Raw genomic sequence first — 19,389 nt, 5'->3', positions numbered from 1 at the left:
ATGTTTGTTTTCAAACACCACACCGAGCAAAGCTTTATGACGTGACAACCCACTGTTGTGCAGCGCAACTGAGGTGATCAGGTTACACTTGAAATTCACTACTAATGTTTGCCAGCTAAATATTTTAACTATCTAAGATGTGCCATATCAATTCTCTCCAGGGCTCCAGCTATGCATTTGGTTTGTTTGCTCAGTGGCTAGCTTGCAAGATCAAGGTTATTGGTTAAAGCAGAGACAACCGATCCCCTCCTGGATCCAGATCCCTACTGTCTAATATTGTTTTTTTGCGTTCAGTAAACTGTGAGTAGCCTTTTGAGATAGTTGTATAACTTTATGAGCTGGATTGTTTGTCCTTCCAATTAGCCTGGGCGTATTAGCGTTTAGCTAAGGTCCGCTATGGAAATTCGCTTGTTAGCATTTAGCTAGCATCCGCTGTAGAATTCTATGGAATTCGCTAGTACTTTGTTAGCATTTAGCTAGCATCCGCTATGAATTCTATGGAATTCGCTAGTACTTTGTTAGCATTTAGCTAGTGTCCGTTTTTTTTTTTTTTTGTAACGTTTGGAAAGAAATCAAACCCCTTGTGTGCACTGCCAGTAATACCGTATATCTCAGTATGGTACAAGAACAGTATAAAAATCTGGATCCTGCCAAACCCGAGTTTAAACACTTCTTATGGCCATTGATTCTACTCCAGTTCTGTCTGAATGGCCCCTGACCTTCGTTAGGCCTAAGACCCAAACACAGCTGCATTTTCTGGCCACAACCCACCAAATCCAACCTCTGTGTCAAGGGGGCTAAGATCCAACCCTGTTTCAAGGGGGCTAAGATCCAACCCTGTATCAAGGGGGCTAAGATCCAACCATGTGTCAAGGGGGCTAAGATCCAACCCTGTTTCAAGGGGGCTAAGATCCAACCCTGTATCAAGGGGGCTAAGATCCAACCCTGTATCAAGGGGTCTAAGATCCAACACTGTATCAAGGGGGCTAAGATCCAACCCTGTATCAAGGGGTCTAAGATCCAACCCTGTTTCAAGGGGGCTAAGATCCAACTCTGTATCAAGGGGTCTAAGATCCAACCCTGTATCAAGGGGGCTAAGATCCAACCCTGTATCAAGGGGTCTAAGATCCAACACTGTATCAAGGGGTCTAAGATCCAACACTGTATCAAGGGGGCTAAGATCCAACCCTGTATCAAGGGGTCTAAGATCCAACCCTGTTTCAAGGGGGCTAAGATCCAACTCTGTATCAAGGGGTCTAAGATCCAACCCTGTTTCAAGGGGGCTAAGATCCAACCCTGTATCAAGGGGGCTAAGATCCAACCCTGTATCAAGGGGTCTAAGATCCAACCTTGTATCAAGGGGGCTAAGATCCAACCCTGTATCAAGGGGGCTAAGATCCAACCCTGTTTCAAGGGGGCTAAGATCCAACCCTGTTTCAAGGGGGCTAAGATCCAACCCTGTATCAAGGGGGCTAAGATCCAACCCTGTATCAAGGGGTCTAAGATCCAACCCTGTTTCAAGGGGGCTAAGATCCAACTCTGTATCAAGGGGTCTAAGATCCAACCCTGTTTCAAGGGGGCTAAGATCCAACCCTGTTTCAAGGGGGCTAAGATCCAACACTGTATCAAGGGGGCTAAGATCCAACCCTGTATCAAGGGGTCTAAGATCCAACCCTGTTTCAAGGGGGCTAAGATCCAACTCTGTATCAAGGGGTCTAAGATCCAACCCTGTTTCAAGGGGGCTAAGATCCAACCCTGTATCAAGGGGGCTAAGATCCAACCCTGTATCAAGGGGTCTAAGATCCAACACTGTATCAAGGGGGCTAAGATCCAACCCTATATCAAGGGGGCGAAGATCCAACCCTGTATCAAGGGGGCTAAGATCCAACCCTGTATCAAGGGGGCTAAGATCCAACCCTGTATCAAGGGGTCTAAGATCCAACCCTGTATCAAGGGGTCTAAGATCCAACCCTCTATCAAGGGGTCTAAGATCCAACCCTGTATCAAGGGGTCTAAGATCCAACCCTGTATCAAGGGGTCTAAGATCCAACCCTGTATCAAGAGGGCTAAGATCCAACCCTCTATCAAGGGGTCTAAGATCCAACCCTGTATCAAGGGGGCTAAGATCCAACCTTGTATCAAGGGGGCTAAGATCCAACCCTGTATCAAGGGGGCTAAGATCCAACCCTGTTTCAAGGGGTCTAAGATCCAACCTTGTATCAAGGGGGCTAAGATGGGTTATTGTGGGGTTATTATAAGCTGTTAACCAATCACCCTCCACCCCCACCCACTACCATACAAGCTCCAACAAAAGCAGTAGGTCTCAGTGAGTTTCTGGAAGTGATTTTGAAGTCCCGTCCTGCAGAGCTGTTCATTCATTCCACAGTAGAGCAGTCTGCTCCATGCAGGGTTAAACAGAACAGACCTTCACTCACACTGGGCAGGACACTGAGGACAGACAATGGTCCTGCCAGTCAATGTCAAGCCTCTCGTCTGACTTGGGAGTGTTTACCGGTCTAGAGGAGGCCCCAGCTGGTTGTAGGGCTCTGGTGGGGCTTTACTGCCATGGCCTGGGCATGGAGACATGAACCACGTGCCCAGCTAAACGCAGACAGGAACACACACCAACTGTACACACACTGTACACACACGTCTGTCTGTCCTTCATCCAGGCTGTGTGAAGCCTAAAAGGGATCCTGCAGCGTTAATAAGCATTAATAGCTCTTTAAACCAGAGGAAGTGATTTGTAAAAAAGGCCTTTTTTATTTCTAATGAATCTCCTAGCAGATTAGTCGGTGGTAGCATGGTCTGGCGTTTTGAACCCAGGCACAGAGGCTGTCAGGCTGGCCAAGAGCAAATGAAACCTGCCTTGTAGGGCATTAACCTTTATGCAAATTTGATTTTTTTCATTTTTAATTGAACCTTTATTTAACTAGGCGGGTCAGTTAAGAACAAATTCTTGTCTACAATGACGGCCGACACCGGCCAAACCCGGACGACGCTGGGCCGATTGTGTGCCGCCCTATGGGACTCCCAATCACAGCCAGTTGTTATACAGCCTGGAATCGAACCAGGGTGTCTGTAGTGACGCCTCTAGCGCTGAGATGCAGTGTCTTAGACCACTGAACCAGGGTCTGTAGTGACACCTCTGGCTACTGAGATGCAGTGTTTTAGACCACTGAACCAGGGTCTGTAGTGACGCCTCTACCACTGAGATGCAGTGCCTTAGACCACTGTGATACAGCCTGGAATCGAACCAGGGTGTCTGTAGTGACGCCTCTAGCGCTGAGATGCAGTGTCTTAGACCACTGAACCAGGGTCTGTAGTGACACCTCTGGCTACTGAGATGCAGTGTTTTAGACCACTGAACCAGGGTCTGTAGTGACGCCTCTACCACTGAGATGCAGAGCCTTAGACCACTGTGATACAGCCTGGAATCGAACCAGGGTGTCTGTAGTGACGCCTCGAGCGCTGAGATGCAGAGCCTTTGACCGCTGCGGCCACTCGGGAGCTACTAATACCATAGCCTATCCCCTACGCTTTGACAGAGACAAACTATAGCCAATACCATAGCCTATCCCCTACGCTTTGACAGAGACAAACTATAGCCAATACCATAGCCTATCCCCTACGCTTTGACAGAGACAAACTATAGCCAATACCATAGCCTATCCCCTACACTTTGACAGAGACAAACTATAGCCAATACCATAGCCTATCCCCTACGCTTTGACAGAGACAAACTATAGCCAATACCACAGCCTATCCCCTACGCTTTGACAGAGACAAACTATAGCCAATACCATAGCCTATCCTCTACGCTTTGACAGGTAGACTAATTCATTATTTGTGTACATTTAAATACACCTATGTTTTTCTTCTGGCCTTGGTACCCTAGCAGATGACCTTGGTGCCCTGGCAGATGACCTTGGTACCCTAGCAGATAGCCTTGGTGCCCTAGCAGATGACCTTGGTGCCCTAGCAGATGACCTTGGTGCCCCAGCAGATGACCTTGGTGCCCTAGCAGATGACCTTGGTGCCCTAGCAGATGACCTTGGTGCCCTAGCAGATGGCCTTGGTGCCCTAGCAGATAGCCTTGGTGCCCTAGCAGATGGCCTTGGTGCCCTAGCAGATGGCCTTGGTGCCCTAGCAGATGACCTTGGTGCCCTAGCAGATGGCCTTGGTGCCCTAGCAGATGACCTTGGTGCCCTAGCAGATGGCCTTGGTGCCCTAGCAGATGACCTTGGTGCCTTCTTGGTGCGCTGGCACCCCTTGAAGGCCATTTGGCCTTGCCCCTAAAATCCTGAAACGCCAGGCCCCTCCCTCATTGGGCCTTTAGGTTTATTACTGGTGATGGTTCTAGAACTCACCATTGTGTTTTGTATCAAAAAGTGGGTTGGGCCTCTTTGTATGTAAGGAGAGAGCAGCGTTCTCTAGTGTTTATTTACAAAGCACTCATGCAGAAACCTCCTATTTATCTATCATCATTAATGACCAAACCCAGTCTCAGGCTTGGATAACACTGGAGGCCCCTTCGGTCTCCACAGAGTTGGGTAAAGCTACTTTTAGTTGGGGTTTTTTTTTGTGCCATTTATGTGGAGCAACTTTACAGAGCTCTCTGAAATGAAATGAGTAATGATCTGAGACCTCTAAGTTGATACATGTGTCTGTGTTTCTTAATATGTTGTGTGGTTTGTGTATATTTTGTGTCGTTGTATATGGTTGATGTATTTATGCAGGGCTCGTCTGGAAAAGACAACATAGACTCAGTAGGACTTTCCTGTCAAAATAAAGGGTTAATCATTATGTTGAAGTTTCCTATGCAGATTGGTTCAGCTCTAACCAGGATGTATTGTTTGTGTGTTACAGGAGGCACCAGGGACATTGGTTCAGCTCTAACCAGGATGTATTGTTTGTGTGTTACAGGAGGCACCAGGGACATTGGTTCAGCTCTAACCAGGATGTATTGTGTGTGTGTTACAGGAGGCACCAGGGACATTGGTTCAGCTCTAACCAGGATGTATTGTTTGTGTGTTACAGGAGGCACCAGGGACATTGGTTCAGCTCTAACCAGGATGTATTGTTTGTGTGTTACAGGAGGCACCAGGGACATTGGTTCAGCTCTAACCAGGATGTATTGTTTGTGTGTTACAGGAGGCACCAGGGACATTGGTTCAGCTCTAACCAGGATGTATTGTTTGTGTGTTACAGGAGGCACCAGGGACATTGGTTCAGCTCTAACCAGGATGTATTGTTTGTGTGTTACAGGAGGCACCAGGGACATTGGTTCAGCTCTAACCAGGATGTATTGTTTGTGTGTTACAGGAGGCACCAGGGACATTGGTTCAGCTCTAACCAGGATGTATTGTTTGTGTGTTACAGGAGGCACCAGGGACATTGGTTCAGCTCTAACCAGGATGTATTGTTTGTGTGTTACAGGAGGCACCAGGGACATTGGTTCAGCTCTAACCAGGATGTATTGTTTGTGTGTTACAGGAGGCACCAGGGACATTGGTTCAGCTCTAACCAGGATGTATTGTTTGTGTGTTACAGGAGGCACCAGGGACATTGGTTCAGCTCTAACCAGGATGTATTGTTTGTGTGTTACAGGAGGCACCAGGGACATTGGTTCAGCTCTAACCAGGATGTATTGTTTGTGTGTTACAGGAGGCACCAGGGACATTGGTTCAGCTCTAACCAGGATGTATTGTTTGTGTGTTACAGGAGGCACCAGGGACATTGGTTCAGCTCTAACCAGGATGTGTATGAGACACAGAAGCATCGAGGCCAAGCTCAGAGACTTTTCAGTGTAAGGATGTTGTCATTTACAACGACACTACTACACCATCATTTACAATACATGTCACTTTGAACGAAATGAAGTAGTGTGTGTGTGTGTGTGTGTGTGTGTGTGTGTGTGTGTGTGTGTGTGTGTGTGTGTGTGTGTGTGTGTAACAGTGTCGTTAAAGTGATACATTACTGATGAATCTGTAGAATGTCACCCAGCTCAGCCGATTCTACTCTTTCCCAGCATTCCACTGTCTCAGGGGCATGTCTGGTCCACGACACACAGTCACACAGGGGGATCTCTAATTTCTTCAAGGCATTTTGGAGAAATTCTTCTTGCGTCTCCATGGCTGTGACAGTGTGCAGTAGTAAACCTCGGTGCCTGTGGTCAAGCCTAGCTACACACACACACACACACACACACACACACACACACACACACACACACAAACACACATAAATGAAAACACACACAGTCTGTCTGTCTCTCTGACAACATGTGTCTAGACCAGAGAGACCAGGGTGTTATATTAGTCTCAGCTGTCTGGCTCACATCACCACTATGCCCCGCCCCCTCATCACCATTGTGCCCTGTCCCCTCCACCAGTATGCCCCGCCCCCTCATCACAGTTATGCCCCGCCCCTCACCACCACTATGCCCCGCCCCCTCACCACCAATATGCCCCCTCACCACCAATATGCCCCGCCCCCTCACCACTATGCCCCGCCCCCTCATCACCACTATGCCCCGCCCCCTCATCACCACTATGCCCCGCCCCCTCATCACCACTATGCCCTGTCCCCTCCACCACTATGCCCCGCCCCCTCATCACCACTATGCCCCGCCCCCTCATCACCATTATGCCCTGTCCCCTCCACCAGTATGCCCGTCCCCTCCACCACTATGCCCCGCCCCCTCATCACCATTATGCCCTGTCTCCTCCACCAGTATGCCCGTCCCCTCCACCAGCATGCCCCGCCCCCCTCATCACCGCTATGCCCCGCCCCCTCATCACCACTATGCCCAGCCCCCTCATCACCACTATGCCCCGCCCCCTCATCACCATTATGCCCTGTCCCCTCCACCAGTATGCCCCGCTCCCCTCATCACCGCTATGCCCCGCCCCCTCATCACCACTATGCCCCGCCCCCTCATCACACTGGATTTCTAATGGGCTAGGAGAGATCCTAATAATACTGGATTTCTAATGTTTCTCACCTTTGTGATTGCTGTGACCTGCAGGGCTTTCATGGACTGCATGATCAACCCTCTACAGGAACAGATGGAGGAGTGGAAGAGAGGAACCAACACACTGGATAAGGACCATGCTAAAGGTATCATCATAACATATAGATATATAATAATATAGAGAGGAACCAACACACTGGATAAGGACCATGCTAAAGGTATCATCATAACATATAGATATATAATAATATAGAGAGGAACCAACACTCTGGATAAGGACCATGCTAAAGGTATCATCATAAAATATAGATATATAATAATATAGAGAGGAACCAACACACTGGATAAGGACCATGCTAAAGGTATCATCATAACATATAGATATATAATAATATAGAGAGGAACCAACACACTGGATAAGGACCATGCTAAAGGTATCATCATAACATATAGATATATAATAATATAGAGAGGAACCAACACACTGGATAAGGACCATGCTAAAGGTATCATCATAACATATAGATATATAATAATATAGAGAGGAACCAACACACTGGATAAGGACCATGCTAAAGGTATCATCATAACATATAGATATATAATAATATAGAGAGGAACCAACACTCTGGATAAGGACCATGCTAAAGGTATCATCATAACACATAGATATATAATAATATAGAGAGGAACCAACACTCTGGATAAGGACCATGCTAAAGGTATCATCATAACATATAGATATATAATGATATAGAGAGGAACCAACACTCTGGATAAGGACCATGCTAAAGTTATCATCATAACATATAGATATATAATAATATAGAGACGAACCAACACTCTGGATAAGGACCATGCTAAAGGTATCATCATAACATATAGATATATAATAATATAGAGAGGAACCAACACTCTGGATAAGGACCATGCTAAAGGTATCATCATAACATATAGATATATAATACTATAGAGAGGAACCAACACACTGGATAAGGACCATGCTAAAGGTATCATCATAACATATAGATATATAATAATATAGAGAGGAACCAACACACTGGATAAGGACCATGCTAAAGGTATCATCATAACATATAGATATATAATAATATAGAGAGGAACCAACACACTGGATAAGGACCATGCTAAAGGTATCATCATAACATATAGCTATATAACAATATAACCATACACTACAAGCCAGTGTCATGTACACTACATGACCAGAAGTATGTGCACACCTGCTCGTCGAACATCTCATTCCAAAATGTTGACCCCCACCCCCCCCCCCACAGAGTACAAGAAAGTTCGGAGTGAGATCAAGAAGAAGTCTTTAGACACTCTGAAGCTACAGAAGAAGGCAAAGAAAGGTACTCTATCCATCTACCCATCTATCTATCATCTATCTATCTATCCATCTATCTATCTATCCATCTATCCATCTATCACTTCTCTACTGGCTGTGCCATACAAATGTAATTATTACAACATATGTCTGTGGGCTTGGCCATATGAAGTATAGTGTGAACCCTGTACCTCTATGGGCGGTCGTTTCCCCTTGAGGTCATACCTACACAGTCCATGTCGTCTAAAGGTAAGAGAGTTGACCGTCAATGAGGCTACTCAGGGACTCTACAGTATAGAGAACACAGTACATATTCATGTAACATTTACCATATATAGTACATCTCTTTGTTCCTTTATCATCTCTGAACGTCAATGAGGCTACTCAGGGACTCTACAGTATAGAACACAGTACATATTCATGTAACATTTACCATATATAGTACATCTCTTTGTTCCTTTATCATCTCTGAACGTCAATGAGGCTACTCAGGGACTCTACAGTATAGAACACAGTACATATTCATGTAACATTTACCATATATAGTACATCTCTTTGCTCCTTTATCATCTCTGAACGTCAATGAGGCTACTCAGGGACTCTACAGTATAGAACACAGTACATATTCATGTAACATTTACCATATATAGTACATCTCTTTGCTCCTTTATCATCTCTGAACGTCAATGAGGCTACTCAGGGACTCTACAGTATAGAACACAGTACATATTCATGTAACATTTACCATATATAGTACATCTCTTTGTTCCTTTATCATCTCTGAACGTCAATGAGGCTACTCAGGGACTCTAGAGTATAGAACACAGTACATATTCATGTAACATTTACCATATATAGTACATCTCTTTGCTCCTTTATCATCTCTGAACGTCAATGAGGCTACTCAGGGACTCTACAGTATAGAACACAGTACATATTCATGCAACATTTACCATATATAGTACATCTCTTTGTTCCTTTATCATCTCTGAACGTCAATGAGGCTACTCAGGGACTCTACAGTATAGAACACAGTACATATTCATGTAACATTTACCATATATAGTACATCTCTTTGTTCCTTTATCATCTCTGAACGTCAATGAGGCTACTCAGGGACTCTACAGTATAGAACACAGTACATATTCATGTAACATTTACCATATATAGTACATCTCTTTGCTCCTTTATCATCTCTGAACGTCAATGAGGCTACTCAGGGACTCTACAGTATAGAACACAGTACATATTCATGTAACATTTACCATATATAGTACATCTCTTTGCTCCTTTATCATCTCTGAACGTCAATGAGGCTACTCAGGGACTCTACAGTATAGAACACAGTACATATTCATGTAACATTTACCATATATAGTACATCTCTTTGCTCCTTTATCATCTCTGAACGTCAATGAGGCTACTCAGGGACTCTACAGTATAGAACACAGTACATATTCATGTAACATTTACCATATATAGTACATCTCTTTGTTCCTTTATCATCTCTGAACGTCAATGAGGCTACTCAGGGACTCTACAGTATAGAACACAGTACATATTCATGTAACATTTACCATATATAGTACATCTCTTTGCTCCTTTATCATCTCTGACCGTCAATGAGGCTACTCAGGGACTCTACAGTATAGAACACAGTACATATTCATGTAACATTTACCATATATAGTATATCTCTTTGTTCCTTTATCATCTCTGAACGTCAATGAGGCTACTCAGGGACTCTACAGTATAGAACACAGTACATATTCATGTAACATTTACCATATATAGTACATCTCTTTGTTCCTTTATCATCTCTGAACGTCAATGAGGCTACTCAGGGACTCTACAGTATAGAACACAGTACATATTCATGTAACATTTACCATATATAGTACATCTCTTTGCTCCTTTATCATCTCTGAACGTCAATGAGGCTACTCAGGGACTCTACAGTATAGAACACAGTACATATTCATGTAACATTTACCATATATAGTACATCTCTTTGTTCCTTTATCATCTCTGAACGTCAATGAGGCTACTCAGGGACTCTACAGTATAGAACACAGTACATATTCATGTAACATTTACCATATATAGTACATCTCTTTGTTCCTTTATCATCTCTGAACGTCAATGAGGCTACTCAGGGACTCTACAGTATAGAACACAGTACATATTCATGCAACATTTACCATATATAGTACATCTCTTTGTTCCTTTATCATCTCTGACCGTCAATGAGGCTACTCAGGGACTCTACAGTATAGGACACAGTACATATTCATGCAACATTTACCATATATAGTACATCTCTTTGCTCCTTTATCATCTCTGAACGTCAATGAGGCTACTCAGGGACTCTAGAGTATAGAACACAGTACATATTCATGTAACATTTACCATATATAGTACATCTCTTTGCTCCTTTATCATCTCTGAACGTCAATGAGGCTACTCAGGGACTCTACAGTATAGAACACAGTACATATTCATGCAACATTTACCATATATAGTACATCTCTTTGTTCCTTTATCATCTCTGAACGTCAATGAGGCTACTCAGGGACTCTACAGTATAGAACACAGTACATATTCATGTAACATTTACCATATATAGTACATCTCTTTGTTCCTTTATCATCTCTGAACGTCAATGAGGCTACTCAGGGACTCTACAGTATAGAACACAGTACATATTCATGTAACATTTACCATATATAGTACATCTCTTTGCTCCTTTATCATCTCTGAACGTCAATGAGGCTACTCAGGGACTCTACAGTATAGAACACAGTACATATTCATGTAACATTTACCATATATAGTACATCTCTTTGCTCCTTTATCATCTCTGAACGTCAATGAGGCTACTCAGGGACTCTACAGTATAGAACACAGTACATATTCATGTAACATTTACCATATATAGTACATCTCTTTGCTCCTTTATCATCTCTGAACGTCAATGAGGCTACTCAGGGACTCTACAGTATAGAACACAGTACATATTCATGTAACATTTACCATATATAGTACATCTCTTTGTTCCTTTATCATCTCTGAACGTCAATGAGGCTACTCAGGGACTCTACAGTATAGAACACAGTACATATTCATGTAACATTTACCATATATAGTACATCTCTTTGCTCCTTTATCATCTCTGACCGTCAATGAGGCTACTCAGGGACTCTACAGTATAGAACACAGTACATATTCATGTAACATTTACCATATATAGTACATCTCTTTGTTCCTTTATCATCTCTGAACGTCAATGAGGCTACTCAGGGACTCTACAGTATAGAACACAGTACATATTCATGTAACATTTACCATATATAGTACATCTCTTTGTTCCTTTATCATCTCTGAACGTCAATGAGGCTACTCAGGGACTCTACAGTATAGAACACAGTACATATTCATGTAACATTTACCATATATAGTACATCTCTTTGCTCCTTTATCATCTCTGAACGTCAATGAGGCTACTCAGGGACTCTACAGTATAGAACACAGTACATATTCATGTAACATTTACCATATATAGTACATCTCTTTGTTCCTTTATCATCTCTGAACGTCAATGAGGCTACTCAGGGACTCTACAGTATAGAACACAGTACATATTCATGTAACATTTACCATATATAGTACATCTCTTTGTTCCTTTATCATCTCTGAACGTCAATGAGGCTACTCAGGGACTCTACAGTATAGAACACAGTACATATTCATGCAACATTTACCATATATAGTACATCTCTTTGTTCCTTTATCATCTCTGACCGTCAATGAGGCTACTCAGGGACTCTACAGTATAGGACACAGTACATATTCATGTAACATTTACCATATATAGTACATCTCTTTGCTCCTTTATCATCTCTGACCGTCAATGAGGCTACTCAGGGACTCTACAGTATAGAACACAGTACATATTCATGCAACATTTACCATATATAGTACATCTCTTTGCTCCTTTATCATCTCTGAACGTCAATGAGGCTACTCAGGGACTCTACAGTATAGAACACAGTACATATTCATGTAACATTTACCATATATAGTACATCTCTTTGTTCCTTTATCATCTCTGAACGTCCATCTCTCTAACGTACATTTGGTACGCTTAGGCAAATGGACATGCAAATTGAGTTGAGCATCCTTCCCTACCGAATGTCTTTACTCTATGCTATGGTTTCGGTTTAGTGACGTACGACTGTTTCTGAACGCTGTCCGACTCTGCGGACGGTCAGATATCATCTTTCCACAGGAATCTGTCTAAATGATGTCTGGAAACATGGAGGGGAGAAAACAACAGAGTCAGCTCATGTTGACCGTCATTATACTGAAACCAGGACACTGTCTGTGTCCCAAATGGCACCCTGTTCCCTATATAGTGCACTACTTTAGACCAGGGTCTATATAAAAAAAGAAGTGCACTACATAGGAAATAGGGTGCCATTTGGAACAGATTCTCTGCTCAACTTCTGAGTATCAGTTTGTGTCTTCTCCTCGTAGGACAGCACATCCCAGTTGAATAAGCATATGCAGTCAGTGGGTCTTTGTGTAGGCCTACGCACCATGAAAGGAAATGGAGACGCTATTGAAAAGGTTCAATATGTGTCTAGACAGATAGACATATGAGAGCGAGCGTCTATGGGAAGCTCCTATTCAAGCTGCCAGTTATCTTGAGTGACTGAAGTCCAGTTGAAATTTCAAAATGTCCGTCTTGAAAGCACCAAAACATCTATGCATTTTCTGCATTTCAAAGTGAACTTCAACTTTAAAAAAAATACTTATTTAGCTCAAATACTGTGCTGTTGTAGCTAGCCTAAATTATAAAAAAAAACAGCTAAAACACTAAACTAGTTAGTCAAAATAATCAAAACCAGCTGGAACACGAAACTAGCTAGCCTAAATGTCTTGATTAAAGCCACCTGAAACGATGATATAGCTAGCCTAAATGTTTTGATCAAAACCACACTGAACTAGTTAGCCAAAATGACCAAAACTACCTGAAACACTGAAGTAGCTAACTAACTGACCAAAACCACTGAACTAGCTAGTCAAAAATCAAAACCACCTGAAACACTGAACTAGTTAACTTAAATGCCTTAATTAAAACCACCTGAAACACTGAACTAGTTAACTTAAATGCCTTAATTAAAACCACCTGAAACACTGAACTAGTTAACTTAAATGCCTTAATTAAAACCACCTGAAACACTGAACTAGTTAACTTAAATGCCTTAATTAAAACCACCTGAAACACTGAACTAGCTATCCTAAATGTTTTGATCAAAACCACACTGAACTAGTTAGCCAAAATGACCAAAACTACCTGAAACACTGAACTAGCAATCCTAAATGTTTAGTTTTTCGACAAGATTGAACCAATACACACGTTTCTAGTCTCTCCTAGGAGAGGCCCTGTGCTTTACTCGGAGCTAAAAGGAAATGGGTCAATCTTGACTTCAAGGGGAGTTTTCACCTTTGGACACGTGAACAGTGGAGCGTTTAACGCCATATATCTGTCTAGACTGAATTCTTCAAACATGTTTTTCCAGCTTGGCCTCTTCATCATGAAGGCTGTTATTAGTGCAACGCGTTTCACCCTCACAAACAGTCCTCTTTGGCAGATCAAACAACGAGACCCATGTTGGGTCAGATAATGAATGCGGTGAGATGTGTCAGTGTCGACGCGGACAATTTTGTAAGTCGCTTAGTTTATCCTGAGAGTCTGGCGAAGCTAAACGGGCCATTTTTAGACGCACAGTGACAGTCACAGTGACAGTGACACTTATTAGCAACATGATTTGTGCAGTCTCCTTCAGGCCTCTTGACTGACTGAAATGTTTTCCTCTTTACGGCCGTGTCGTCGACCTTATTGCCCCCCCCCTGCCCGGCCACTGGGCACCTGTTGTTGTTGCCCTGCAGCTGATGCCCTGGGTAAGTCTGCCCTGGTCTGTCTGTTAGTCTGTCTGTCAGTCCTCCAGCCTGCTCTGTGGACTCTCTGTGGGGTCCGGGGTTTCAGTCAGTCTGTCAGTCCTCCAGCCTGCTCTGTGGACTCTCTGTGGTGTCCGGGGTTTCAGTCAGTCTGTCAGTCCTCCAGCCTGCTCTGTGGCCTCTCTGTGGGGTCCGGGGTTTCTACCTTGTGCTGCTATGCTGCTTCGTGTCCCGTTCTGTTCTGCTCCTTCCACTAACTACCCCTCGCTCTTCCTCTTCCTCTCTCTCTTCCTCTCTCTCCCTCTGTCTCTTCCTCTCTCTCTTCCTCTGTCTCTCTCTCTCTCTCTCTCTCTCTCTCCTCTCTCTCGCTGCCTCCCCCCCTCTCTCTCGCTGTCTCTCCTCTCTCTCTCTCTCTCTCTGTTTCTCTCTCGGCCTTTCCTCTGTCTCTCAATGTCTCTCCTCTCCTTCCTCTCTCTTTCCTCTCTCTCTCTGTCCTTTCTCTCTCTCTGTCTCTCTGTTCTGTCTCCTCCTCTGTCCCCTGCTATGCTCCCTACTGTCCTGTCCACTCCTCTGTCCCCTGCTATGCTCCCTACTGTCCTGTCCACTCCTCTGTCCCCTGCTATGCTCCCTACTGTCCTGTCCACTCCTCTGTCCCCTGCTATGCTCCCTACTGTCCTGTCCACTCCTCTGTCCCCTGCTATACTCCCTACTGTCCTGTCCACTCCTCTGTCCCCTGCTCTGCTTCCTACTGTCCTGTCTCCTCCTCTGTCCCCTGCTCTGCTTCCTATTGTTCTGTCTCCTCCTCTGTCCCCTGCTCTGCTTCCTACTGTCCTGTCTTCTCCTCTCTTCTCTCTCTTCTCTCTCTTCCTTCTCTCTCTCTGTGGTTTAATTCTCCTGCCTTCACTGCTTCGTGGTTTGTTTTGGTTTCAATCGTCTTTGTTAATCAGCTCAGCGCCACTGAAGCTCACACACACACTAATCATTATCTGTGGAGGTGGAGAACACACACACACACACTAGTCATTATCTGTGGAGGTAGAGAACACACACACACACACACACTAATCATTATCTCTGGAGGTGGAGAACACACACACACTAATCATTATCTGTGGAGGTGGAGAACACACACACACACACACACTAATCATTATCTCTGGAGGTAGAGAACACACACACACTAATCATTATCTCTGGAGGTGGAGAACACACACACACCAGTCATTAAGACAGGAGCACAAAGTGCTGATTTTCCACTCCACCACTCTCACCCCCAGCCTTCCCTAATGATTGGCAGAGGTCACACACAGCCCTTCGCAGCATCAGAACAGGGGTCTGCTCAGCATTTAGATGAAGCTGTGCTGGTCTGTTTTCCCAGTCAGGACAAGGTGGTATTTGTTAATATGTAAGAGGCCAATGGAAACAGACATGTACACTACCGTTCAACAGTTTGGGGTCACTTAGAAATGTCCTTGTTTTTGAAAGAAAAGCAACAAAGAATGCCCATTAAAATAACATCAAATTGATCAGAAATACAGTGTAGACATTGTCAATGTTCTAAATGACTATTGTAGCTGGAAATGGCTGATTTTAATGGAATATCTACATACGTGTACAGAGGCCCATTATCAGCAACCATCACTCCTGTGTTCCAATGGCACGTTGTGTTAGCTAATCCTAAGTTTATCATTTTAACAGGCTAATTGATCATTAGAAAACCATTTTGCAATTATGTTAGCACAGTTGAAAGCTGTTGTTCTGATTAAAGAAGGAATAAAACTGGCCTTCTTCAGACTAGTTGAGTATCTGGAGCATCAGCAGTTGTGGGCTCGATTACAGGCTCAAAATGGCCAGAAACAAGAAACTTTCTTCTGAAACTCGTCATTCTATTCTTGTTCTGAGAAATGAAGGCGATTCCATGTGAGAAATTGCCAAGAAACTGAAGATCTTGTACAACGCTGTGTACTACTCCCTTCACAGAACAGCACAAACTGGCTCTAACCAGATAGAAAGAGGAGTGGGAGGCCCCGGTGCACAACGGAGCAAGAGGACAAGTACATTAGAGAGTCTAGTTTGAGAAACAGACAACCCTACAAGTCCTCAACTGACAGCTTCTTCAAATAGTACCCGCAAAACACCAGTCTCAACGTCAACAGTGAAGAGGCGACTCCGGGATGCTGGCCTTCTAGGCAGAGTTGCAAAGAAAAAGCCATATCTCAGACCGGCCAATAAAAAGCCATATCTCAGACCGGCCAATAAAAAGCCATATCTCAGACCGGCCAATAAAAAGCTATATCTCAGACCGGCCAATAAAAAGATATATCTCAGACCGGCCAATAAAAAGCCATATCTCAGACCGGCCAATAAAAAGCTATATCTCAGACCGGCCAATAAAAAGATATATCTCAGACCGGCCAATAAAAAGCCATATCTCAGACTGGCCAATAAAAAGCTATATCTCAGACCGGCCAATAAAAAGCTATATCTCAGACCGGCCAATAAAAAGCTATATCTCAGACCGGCCAATAAAAAGCTATATCTCAGACCGGCCAATAAAAAGCTATATCTCAGACCGGCCAATAAAAAGCTATATCTCAGACCGGCCAATAAAAAGCCATATCTCAGACCGGCCAATAAAAAGCCATATCTCAGACCGGCCAATAAAAAGCTATATCTCAGACCGGCCAATAAAAAGCCATATCTCAGACCGGCCAATAAAAAGCTATATCTCAGACCAGCCAATAAAAAGCTATATCTCAGACCGGCCAATAAAAAGCCATATCTCAGACTGGCCAATAAAAAGCTATATCTCAGACCGGCCAATAAAAAGCCATATCTCAGACCGGCCAATAAAAAGCCATATCTCAGACCGGCCAATAAAAAGCCATATCTCAGACTGGCCAATAAAAAGCTATATCTCAGACTGGCCAATAAAAAGCCATATCTCAGACCGGCCAATAAAAAGATATATCTCAGACCGGCCAATAAAAAGCCATATCTCAGACCGGCCAATAAAAAGCCATATCTCAGACCGGCCAATAAAAAGATATATCTCAGACCGGCCAATAAAAAGCCATATCTCAGACCGGCCAATAAAAAGCCATATCTCAGACCGGCCAATAAAAAGCTATATCTCAGACCGGCCAATAAAAAGCCATATCTCAGACCGGCCAATAAAAAGCTATATCTCAGACCGGCCAATAAAAAGCTATATCTCAGACCGGCCAATAAAAAGCCATATCTCAGACCGGCCAATAAAAAGATTAAGATGGGCAAAGAACAGACACTGGACAGAGGAACAAGGACATTTATAAGTGACCCCAAACTTTTGAACGGTAGCATGTGTGTTTTAGTTGTCTTCCTTGGAGAGAGGGCTGCTCTACTCACCTGGAACCTATGTTGTTCGGTATGATGTTTTCAACAGGCCCCAGACTTAGAGGGACAACTGGGATTCTGGGACATTTAATCAGTCAAATGAAGATAAGGGACTGAGGATAATCTCAGACTTGGAGGGAGGGAGGGAGGGAGGGAGGGAGGGAGGGAGGGAGGGAGGGAGGGAGGGAGGGAGGGGTAATGTACAGAGCTAACAGTAACAGAGAGGGAATGGACTCAAAACTGCAGCCTCTCACTGAATATTTATGATTTCATACTGTATTGTATGAAAGGAGTTCACTCTCTAGTTTAATATTTATGATTCTATACTGTAGTTCCCTCTAGTTTAATATTTATGATTCTATACTGTAGTTCACTCGTTTAATATTTATTATTTCATACTGTAGTTCACTCTAGTTTAATATTTATGATTCTATACTGTAGTTCTCTCTAGTTTAATATTTATGATTCTATACTGTAGTTCTCTCTAGTTTAATATTTATGAATCTATACTGTAGTTCTCTCTAGTTTTAATATTTATGATTCTATACTGTAATTCTCTCTAGTTTAATATTTATGATTCTATACTGTAGTTCTCTCTAGTTTAATATTTATGATTCTATACTGTAGTTCTCTCTAGTTGTGGCCTCGTTTCATCTGATTGAAGAGCAGGCGGTGCTGATTAATCAGGTCTAGAGCCTGCAAGCTGCCTTCTGTAACTGACCTGTATCTCCAAGGCATCCAGTTTTGACACACATACTGTAACTAATGATCTAGTATGAGTTTCTCCTGTCTCTTAGTCCTCAGTTAGCCCCTGGATGAACAACACAGTGAGACTGTAGTTTCTCCTGTCTCTTCGTCCTCAGTTAGCCCCTGGATGAACAACACAGTGAGACTGTAGTTTCTCCTGTCTCTTAGTCCTCAGTTAGCCCCTGGATGAACAACACAGTGAGACTGTAGTTTCTCCTGTCTCTTCGTCCTCAGTCAGCCCCTGGATGAACAACACAGTGAGACTGTAGTTTCTCCTGTCTCTTCGTCCTCAGTCAGCCCCTGGATGAACAACACAGTGAGACTGTAGTTTCTCCTGTCTCTTCGTCCTCAGTTAGCCCCTGGATGAACAACACAGTGAGACTGTAGTTTCTCCTGTCTCTTCGTCCTCAGTTAGCCCCTGGATGAACAACACAGTGAGACTGTAGTTTCTCTTGTCTCTTAGTCCTCAGTTAGCCCCTGGATGAGCAACACAGTGTGACTGTAGTTTCTCCTGTCTCTTCGTCCTCAGTTAGCCCCTGGATGAACAACACAGTGAGACTGTAGTTTCTCCTGTCTCTTCGTCCTCAGTTAGCCCCTGGATGAGCAACACAGTGAGACTGTAGTTTCTCCTGTCTCTTCGTCCTCAGTTAGCCCCTGGATGAACAACACAGTGTGACAGTGAGACTGTAGTTTCTCCTGTCTCTTCGTCCTCAGTTAGCCCCTGGATGAGCAACACAGTGAGACTGTAGTTTCTCCTGTCTCTTCGTCCTCAGTTAGCCCCTGGATGAGCAACATAGTGAGACTGTAGTTTCTCCTGTCTCTTCGTCCTCAGTTAGCCCCTGGATGAGCAACACAGTGAGACTGTAGTTTCTCCTGTCTCTTCGTCCTCAGTTAGCCCCTGGATGAACAACACAGTGAGACTGTAGTTTCTCCTGTATCTTCGTCCTCAGTTAGCCCCTGGATGAACAACACAGTGAGA

At 43.7% G+C, this 19,389-nt stretch overlaps 1 protein-coding gene across 3 annotated transcripts in view; it reads left to right on the top strand.

Annotated features, from left to right (window-relative positions):
• Nucleotides 1–19,389, top strand: part of LOC135521018 (protein MTSS 1-like) — a 176,133-nt gene that overhangs the window by 108,018 nt on the left and 48,726 nt on the right. For all 3 annotated transcript variants that reach the window (XM_064946921.1, XM_064946920.1, XM_064946922.1), the window contains exons 4-6: nucleotides 5,725–5,809; nucleotides 7,031–7,122; nucleotides 8,275–8,349. In XM_064946921.1, the coding sequence (XP_064802993.1) occupies nucleotides 5,725–5,809; nucleotides 7,031–7,122; nucleotides 8,275–8,349 (252 nt within the window). The remainder of the gene's footprint in view (nucleotides 1–5,724; nucleotides 5,810–7,030; nucleotides 7,123–8,274; nucleotides 8,350–19,389) is intronic.

The sequence above is a fragment of the Oncorhynchus masou genome, chromosome 29, assembly GCF_036934945.1.
Source record: "Oncorhynchus masou masou isolate Uvic2021 chromosome 29, UVic_Omas_1.1, whole genome shotgun sequence".
NCBI lineage: Eukaryota > Metazoa > Chordata > Actinopteri > Salmoniformes > Salmonidae > Oncorhynchus > Oncorhynchus masou.
Note: the sequence above shows the minus strand (reverse complement) of the source record. Positions and strands in the feature narration are given on the sequence as shown.